We start from the raw sequence: 9,770 nt of genomic DNA, 5'->3' as shown, positions 1-9,770 counted from the left end.
CCCGTGTAGTATAAACTTGCGGGCTTCTATCATAGAGCATATCATGGGATTACAAGCCTTCTCCCCATAGATGATGACACGCTTTTCGCTCGTAGACGTTAAGTGTGTCTCCTTACGTAAGCATATCACCTTAGCGTGGTAGCGAGATAACCAGTCCATTCCAACTACCACTTGAAATTCACCCATAGACATGGGTATTAGATCAATGGAGTATTCCTTGCCATCGATGTCCAGTTTGCATTCCCGACATATATCACAAACAATGAAACTTTTGTTATTACCTACTTCTACTTCCATCGGCATAGGCAATTTGGTTAATGTAAACAAAGGGTTTTGAATGAATCTATGAGAAACAAAAGATTTATTCGCACCCATATCAAACAGAACACGTGCAAGAACAGAATTTACAGTAAATATACATGTAACCACGTCAGGTTCCATTTTTTGCTTCAGCAGCAGTGATTTGGAATGACCTTGCCTTTGACTTCGGGGTTTCATTCTTGGAGTCAGCACCCTCTTTCTTTCCCGTCAGTTCCGGACATTCTGACTTTTTATGACCCGGCCGATAACATTTATAGCACACCCGTCACTTTGTCTAGGCAGTTTGAAACCCCATGCCCTGTCTTGCCATATGCAACGCAAGGTTTGTTCTTAAAATACCATTCGCTTATATGGGCGCGTCCACATATCTTACAACTCGGGGAACCTCCTTTCGCATTTCCCTTCTTTGAAGATTCAGCCACCTTCGACTTCTTTGTGGGACTTGGGTTTTCATCCAAGGCTCTTCTCTCGCCTCTTTCAACTTGTCTTTTCAATTCAATCTCGCGCTCATGTGCCGCATTGATTATGTCGGTGAGGCTTTCGTAATGTGAGGGAGTCATAAACTCCCTATATTCGGCTCTAAGCAGATTGTGATAGTAGTAAATTTTCTGTTCTTCAGTCTTGACCAACTCGTCACCAAACTTGAGTTTATCCATAAACGTCCCCGTGATTTTATCGACGGTTTCACCTCTTTGCCTCATTTTCATAAATTCTTCTTTTATCTTATTGATTACCGCCTTGGGGCTATGATGTCTGAGAAATGGCGTTTTAAAATCTTCCCAAGTCATCGCCCTTGTTGCTTCAACACCCCTTTCATTTCTAAGGTTGTCCCACCAATCCTTAGCTTGGCCTCTAAGTTGGCCAGTTCCATAAGCCACAAAGTCGCTTATGTCACAATGCGTTCGTTCAAAAACGCCCTCGATATCGCTTATCCACCTTTGACAAGCAATTGGATCCACCTCTCCGTTGAAGATCGGGGGTTTACATGCCATGAACTTGTTATAAGAACAACCTTTCTTTTCTTTGGCCTTACCTCTATCATTGGTAAGGTCTTCTCTTAATTCACCCATCTTTTCCTCCATAGTCGAAAGTATGTGTTTTGTATCCTTTCCATAAATCTTGGTAGGCTAGCTTCTATTGCCCTTCCGACTTCCTCGGAAATCTTTTCTTTCAACTCGTCGGTAGTGAGGGATAGGACGTTGTCACTAGCACCTCCCGACATCTTCTTACTGAAATGTTAAAATAATTTGATAAATAATTCGTTCAATCACTCTCATGCCTTTACATGAGAATTCATACTCACTATTTGGCCAAGTATACAACTTTTCCTTAACCATTTATGCTAAGTGTACTTCCCGGGTTCGAGTATATTACTATACTCCTCCCATACACAATAAATCACTATCCCTTTTAATCTTTTAATTTAAAATTTGCTTCAAATAAATTCTTACCGGATGTTGATCAAGCCTTGAACCGAACACATTTGTCTTTAACCTTAGCTCTTATACCAACTTGTAACACTCTACTTTCATAAATATAAATTCCTATCGACAAGATAGGAATATTCATTATACAAGTCAACCCAAAACGTTTACATATCCTTTGTCACACCCCCAAATTACCACCTAGGGAGAGTCCCTGTTAGGTATGTGACGTACCGACAATGAGCCACTAATTACATTGATGTGTATCTTACGCGGGCCGCGTGGCCATGTCAGACAGAAACAATGAATCTGGTCATTTAGCTCGATTTTGATGGTTTTGATCTCTAGTTTTTCATCCTATGGGCTGGTTTGTGTGGAGAACAAGTCCCCCAATCAGTCCTTAACACTTGTATGGCCTAGATCGTTCCCTCTTCTCCAAGAAATGATCCTAACGGTTTTGCGAAAACTATATAAAGGCCATGCTTTCATTCCATTTTCCTTGCATTTGGTCTGAGATTTCTCTAAGTGGTTGTGATTATTCACTACTTACCTGAGAATACTTGGAACCAAATCTATTTGGACCCTTTGTAAGTCCTCTTTCGTTCTTTTATCGCTTTTCTAGCTTAGAAGTCAAACTATGTTTGACTTTCAACTTTGACCACGAGTTGGTCATCGAGAAGTTCGTTTGAACTTCGCAACGTGAGCGTAATCACGGTGGTTATAGTCCTTAGTGACTATACCTACTGATTACCACGTTGACTAGGCGTAGTGACGAGTCGTAGTTTCGGTCAAAATGCGCATTTAAGCGTATTTTGCAACCAAACTACTCGAGGTATCAAAACACTTTGTTTTGATATCAAAAACCTGTTTTCTAACTTAGTTAAGCATGTTTTAACATGCTTAGCTCGTCACTTTTAGTTTAGTGCTTGTTTAGAGTCGTAAGTCAAGCGGTCTAAACCACCGCTTAGACTTTCGAACTCGACCCGTTTGGTTGATCATTAGGATCCAACCAAGCATTTTTAGTGACCATAGTTCTATAGGGAATAACCTTCCGAGGTTATACCTTATGGTCACCTAGTTTAAGTGGTTGTATGATAGGTAGTTTATATGCCTTAGGTAAATTACCAAAATGCCCTTTTCATGCGTAATTGGATTTTAAGCATATATAACCTAAACATTTGTCACCTAACTGATTATGCAACATAAATAAACATGTTAGGGCATATAATACTTGTTATAGGACTTGTTAGACGTCTCGAACGCGTTTTACGCGAACGATGCGTTAAAGTAGCGTAAGCTACCTAAACGGGTCATAACGGGTCGAAAGCACTTAGGTTAGGTTTCAATTTTGGATGTAGGCTTTGTTAAACCATATCACATGAGTTCCAACACTCATTTGGTTTACAAGACCTCATTCTATCCGTTCTTCCGATTTAGGCGTCTATTGTTTAACTAGTGATTCGATTACTAGGTGCTGCTTGAGTTTCCTTGGTTTGATTGAGCTTGTTGTGTTATTTAAATTGAGGATACTTTGCACTTCAATGTGAGTACGTAGTTCCCCTATTTTACTGTTTTCAATTGTTTTGGGGTGATTCATATGTACAAAACGATTTCAAGGTTTAAACGATGATTTCAAAAACGATTAAGATGGTTTATACTAAACTAATAACGATTTCAATAAAGTGAACAAGACTTGTTGGTTGTAGTTACATAACGAATGACATTCATTAATTTTGGCCGAACCGACCAGTATTAGGTTATAGTACCATAGGATCTGACAAATCCCGTTATCAGACTACACCCATGGTTATGTGTGGGGGTTATGTAGGTAACGACCGAATCTGATGATTGTTAACTTACCCTTTGGTGGTTTGTTAATACGAGAAACGAGTTAGACGAGTCACGAAGGTTTGAATGTTATTAGCGAGACAACCATAAGTAGTTTCACAATTAAAACGAATACGATTTTGAGACGAGTTAAACGATTTAAAACAATTTAAACAAGATAAACGATTTGGTTAATCGATTGGGTTTGGGTAGTGATTAGATAATGAGACGGGTGTAGCATGATAAAGGCATGGTAGATATGCCGCTGGTACATCTTATATATAAGTGCTTTTTTCATATTACATTGCGTGTCATTATTTAGTTCACTGGGGAAACGATTTGAAACGAAATCACACAACGAGGTTTTCGAAACGATATAAACCATACGAGTTTTATTAACGTGTTTTTACGAGATGTTTACGAGTTGTTTTACTAAAACAAATGTTTTTGGGTTAAGAATCATGGCTACGAAATTTTATATACTATAACCATCTTGATTTGAGTTGGTGAAATTATGTTGCAATACACTTTTCAAAACGAGGTTTGTACTTTTGACTCTTGTAGTCTAACGAGGTACCGCAACATATAAACGAGCCATGAGTCCGATACTCCCATAAAACCTATGTACTCGCCAGCATTTCTTTGCTGACTTTATTTTTACATATGTTTCAGGTGGTATTGCTTGATGTTGCTTGCTAGGAAGCTTGTGTTACTTAGGATCTGGGCGAGGCCTTAGTGACAAAAAAACAATAATAGACGATATGTAATTTGATTGTTTGGTTTTAAGACAATGTAATTTACTTAATAATTCAATAAAATGAAACATTTGTATCCATGGTTGTGAAACGATGATTCTGTTACAACACTCCCCGACGTTTCCGCCATGGTTTGTTGTTTTAACGTGGTCGGGGTGTGACAGAAGAGTTGGTATCAGAGCGAATGGTTATATGGAATTAGGTTATTAGTAATGCTTTGACCTAGACTATAACTTTCTAGGACCCCAACGCAAGTTTACTTGTGTTTAGATTTTAAAACAATATCGTCACCTATCCTTTGGATGATTGATTACTAGGTTTTGAACCCTCTGTTATAAGGTTTTGAACCCTCTAAGTTTTTCAAAATCTCATCAAAGTTTGGATTTAAATAATGTGAACACGTGCAAACTGGAAGAGTGAATGCCTGTACCCTGAGTTTTCTGTCTAAGGCTAGAGTGTTCGTACAAATCCGCAGTATCGGACCAGTCACCCTTACCTGGGAACTCTTGGGGTGAGTGTTCACTTATAGGCGAGCATGTCTTCGCGATACATTATTTTGACCTATTTACTTTGATTTGTCACTGCGTGTCGTTTGTTTGTTTGTTTGAGGTAACGAACAAATGATCGCCTTCCTTGTGTTTTGTCAATGTTTTCAATACCTCTTTTATCCAATTGTCCGAGGCTTGCAAATTCGAATGCGAATGCAAATCCGAATGCAACCGCGAATGTGAATCCCGCTCGTGGACGAGCATTCAATCTGAATGCAAACGAGGCTCGAGCTGACAACCTCGTTGTCAATGATACCTTTCTTGTTAACGGTACGTTCCTTATTAACAATCAACTTGCATCTGTTCTTTTCGATTCTGGTGCCGATAGGAATTTTGTTTCGTTATCCTTTGAGCCTTTGCTTGCGATACCTAGAAATAAACTAAGGAAGCCCTTATCTGTCGAAGTTGCTTCTGGTAAACCACTCGTACTCGATTCTATTCTTCGTGGTTGTCAATTGAACCTCGATAACCATCTTTTCCCTATTGACCTCACGCCGATGCAACTTGGGAGTTTTGACATCATCATAGGGATGGATTGGTTAACCAAGCACCATGCTGAGGTGGTTTGTTTCGACAAGATCGTTCGTATTCCTCTTTCGTCTGGTGATGTCCTTGAGGTTTGTGGCGAGAAACCATCTGTTGGTTTGAAACTTATGTCGTGTACGAAGGCCCAACGTTATTTACGAAAAGGATATGTTGCTTTCCTGGCACATGTCACCGAGGAGAAGGGCAAGAACAAGAGTATTCAGGATATTCCGATTGTTCGGGACTATCCAGAGGCGTTTCCTGATGAACTGCCTAGTTTGCCTCCAGTTCGTCAAGTCGAGTTTCACATTGACCTTGTACCCAATGCTAACCCGATTGCGAAAGCACCTTATCGTCTTGCACCATCTGAGATGCAAGAGTTATCGAAACAGCTTCAAGAGTTATCGGATAAAGGATTCATCCGTCCGAGTTATTCACCTTGGGAGCTCCTGTCCTCTTTGTGAAAAAGAAAGATGGATCTTTTCGAATGTGTATCGATTATCGTGAGCTTAACAAGCTTACCATCAAGAATCGATATCCCCTACCTCGAATCGATCATCTCTTCGATCAGCTGCAAGGTGCTACCTGTTTTTTCAAGATCGACCTGCGTTCTGGGTATCATCAGCTTCGTGTTCTCGAATAAGATATTCCCAAAACTGCTTTTCGCACGAGATATGGGCACTATGAGTTTACTGTCATGCCTTTTGGTTTGACAAATGCTCCAGCTATATTCATGGACTTAATGAATAGGGTCTGTAAACCTTATTTAGACAAGTTCATCATTGTGTTCTTCGACGATATTCTCATTTATTCGAAGTCTCAAGCCGATCACGAGCAACACCTTCGTTTGACATTGGAACTCCTGAAGAAGGAACAACTTTTTGCTAAATTCTCCAAGTGTGAATTCTGGCTTAAAGAAGTTCAATTTTTGGGACATATAGTCAACAAGCAAGGTATTCATGTGGATCCTTGCAAAATAGCAGCTATTAAGGATTGGAATACACCTACGACACCTACAGAGATCCGATCTTTTCTTGGTCTCGCTGGATAGTATCGTCGATTTATTTCAAATTTCTCAAAGATTGTGGTTCCACTCACTGCTTTGACTCAGAAGAATAAGCCTTTTGAGTGGGGACCCAAGCAAGAAGAAGTGTTCCAAACGCTGAAACAAAAGCTATGTGATGCTCATGTTCTATCTTTGCCCGAGGGAAACGATGATTTCGTTGTCTATTGCGACGCGTCCAACTTAGGCCTTGGTTGTGTTCTTATGCAACGAGGCAAAGTTATAGCGTATGCGTCTAGACAATTGAAAGTTCACGAGAAGAACTACACGACTCATGATCTTGAGTTGGGTGCTGTAGTTTTCGCGCTTAAAATATGGAGACACTACCTCTATGGTACAAAGTGTGTGGTTTTTACAGACCACAAAAGTCTCCCGCATATTCTCAATCAGAAGGAGCTGAACATGAGGCAACGACGTTGGGTTGAGCTCTTAAACGATTATGATTGCGAGATTCGCTACCATCCTGGTAAGGCGAATGTCGTAGCCGATGCGCTTAGTCGAAAAGAGCGAGTCAAGCTTCATTCTATTCAAACACTATCTGATCTTCAAACTCGTGTTCTTCAAGCTCAGCAATTTTGTGTTTCACAAAATTTGATGGGTAAGGAATTACCACATCAGCTTGAGCTTAAACTCGAAGCGAAGGACGATGGGTTACTCTATTTCAAGGATCGTTTGTGGGTTCCGAAACAAGACGATCTTCACACTTTAGTGATGGACGAATCTCACAAATCTCGATATTCTATCCATCCTGGAGCTGATAAGATGTACAAGAATCTTCGTACTAAGTTCTGGTGGCCTGGTATGAAGAAGGATGTTGCCTTGTATGTATCAAAATGCCTAACTTGTCTCAAAGTCAACGCTGAACATCAGAGATACCGGTTTGGAAGTGGGAGAACATTGCTATAGATCTCATCACTAAATTACCGCGTACAGCTAAAGGTCACGATGCTATATGGGTTGTTATCAATCGATTAACGAAGTCAGCTCATTTTATTGCGATTCGCCAGGATATCACGACATGGTGTTCCTTTGGATATCATTTCCGATCGTGATGCTCGATTTTCATCTCATTTTTGGAGAACCATGCAATCTGCTATGGGAACCCAACTAAATCTACGGACTGCTTATCATCCCCAAACAGATGGACAATCCGAGAGGACGATTCAAACTTTGGAAGATATGCTTAGAGCATGCGTGATAGACTTTGGTGGTAATTGGGATTCTCATCTGCTATTGATCGAGTTCTCTTACAACAATAGTTATCATGTTAGCATTAATATGGCACCATTCGAAGCTCTTTACGGTCGAAAATGTCGTTCACTTGTCTGTTGGAATGAGGTCGGTGAAGCTTAGCTTACTGGACCTGAGCTCATTCTAGAAGCGACGGACAAAATCAAGAAAATTCGCGATAATCTTGTGACAGCTAGAAGCCGTCAAAAGAGTTATGCGGATATGCGACGCAAGCCCCTAGAATTTCAAGTTGGAGACCACGTCCTACTCAAGGTGTCAACTTGGAAGGGAGTGGTGAGATTTGGAAAGAAAGGAAAACTTGCACCCCGATATGTTGGACCATTTAAGATTGTTGAAAGAGTTGGAAAGGACGCCTATCGACTAGAGCTACCCCCAGAGCTTGGAAATATTCATCCGACTTTTCACGTGTCCAATTTGCGAAAGTGTTTAGCAGACACTGATCTTCACATTCCTCTCGACGAGATCCAAATCGATGAAATGATACACTTTGTCGAGAAACCTGTGGAGATAGTGGACCGTACATTCAAACAGTTGAAGAACAAATGGATTGGATTGGTCAAGGTTCGCTGGGAATCCAAACATGGCCCAGAGTTACTTGGGAACGTGAGGACCAGATGAAGGCGAAATATCCGCAATTGTTCTCACAAGTTTCCTCTAATTAAATTTCGGGAAGAAATTTCCTAAAGTAGGGGAGACTGTGACAACTGTGATGAACAATGAAAAACAATGTTAATTATTAATAAAACAATGTGCTTTGGTGTTATTATATGTGTTTTATGTGTGTATTTGTATTTGGTGATTTTACAATTTGATTCGATTCGTCACCAAACTTGAGTTTATCCATAAACGGCCCCGTGATTTTATCGACGATTTCATCTTTTTGCCTCATTTGCATAAATTCTTCTTTTATCTTATTGATTACCGCCTTGGGGCTATGATGTTTGAGAAATGGCGTTTTAAAATCTTCCCAAGTCATCGCCCTTGTTGCTTCAACACCCCTTTCATTTCTAAGGTTGTCCCACCAATCCTTAGCTTGGCCTCTAAGTTTGCCAGTTCCATAAGCCACAAAGTCGCTTATGTCACAATGCGTTCGTTCAAAAACGCCCTCGATATTGCTTATCCACCTTTGACAAGCAATTGGATCCACCTCTCCGTTGAAGATCGGGGGTTTACATGCCATGAACTTGTTATAAGAACAAACTTTCTTTTCTTTGGCCTTACCTCTATCATTGGTAAGGTCTTCTCTTAATTCACCCATCTTTTCCTCCATAGTCGAAAGTAATGTGTTTTGTATCCTTTCCATAAATCTTGGTAGGCTAGCTTCAATTGCCCTTCCGACTTCCTCGGAAATCTTTTCTTTCAACTCGTCGGTAGTGAGGGATAGGACGTTGTCACTAGCACCTCCCGACATCTTCTTACTGAAATGTTAAAATAATTTGATAAATAATTCGTTCAATCACTCTCATGCCTTTACGTGAGAATTCATACTCACTATTTGGCCAAGTATACAACTTTTCCTTAACCATTTATGCTAAGTGTACTTCCCGGGTTCGAGTATATTACTATACTCCTCCCATATTACTATACTCCTCCCATACACAATAAATCACTATCCCTTTTAATCTTTTAATTTAAAATTTGCTTCAAATAAATTCTTACCGGATGTTGATCAAGCCTTGAACCGAACACATTTGTCTTTAACCTTAGCTCTTATACCAACTTGTAACACTCTACTTTCATAAATATAAATTCCTATCGACAAGATAGGAATATTCATTATACAAGTCAACCCAAAACGTTTACATATCCTTTGTCACACCCCCAAATTACCACCTAGGGAAAGTCCCTGTTAGGTGTGTGACGTACCGACAATGAGCCACTAATTACATTGAACCTACGTAAGTTTCAAAATAAATTCCTCAAGTATTAACGAAAAACACTAATCACAAGTTCAAATGTAAACCAACATGTTTAGCGGAAGCAAATGATAAATCCTGGTTAAATTGTTCAAAAACCAATGTATGATAGTGGTAATAATAAATCGCATGGATCCCTC

At 39.9% G+C, this 9,770-nt stretch overlaps 1 protein-coding gene across 1 annotated transcript; it reads right to left on the bottom strand.

The window, feature by feature from the left end:
• Positions 1–572: 572 nt before the first annotated feature.
• LOC110866682 lies at positions 573–1,403 on the bottom strand. Its single transcript, XM_022115824.1, has one exon. The coding sequence runs from the start codon at positions 1,401–1,403 to the stop codon at positions 573–575; it is 831 nt and encodes a 276-aa protein (XP_021971516.1).
• Positions 1,404–9,770: the final 8,367 nt, after the last annotated feature.

Source organism: Helianthus annuus, chromosome 7 (assembly GCF_002127325.2).
Source record: "Helianthus annuus cultivar XRQ/B chromosome 7, HanXRQr2.0-SUNRISE, whole genome shotgun sequence".
NCBI classification, from domain to species: Eukaryota; Viridiplantae; Streptophyta; class Magnoliopsida; order Asterales; family Asteraceae; genus Helianthus; species Helianthus annuus.
Note: the sequence above shows the minus strand (reverse complement) of the source record. Positions and strands in the feature narration are given on the sequence as shown.

What these genes read in the sequence shown, in the direction of transcription:
- LOC110866682 (XM_022115824.1), bottom strand. Translation starts at nt 1,403, where the DNA reads ATGGAGGAAAAGATGGGTGAATTAAGAGAAGACCTTACCAATGATAGA.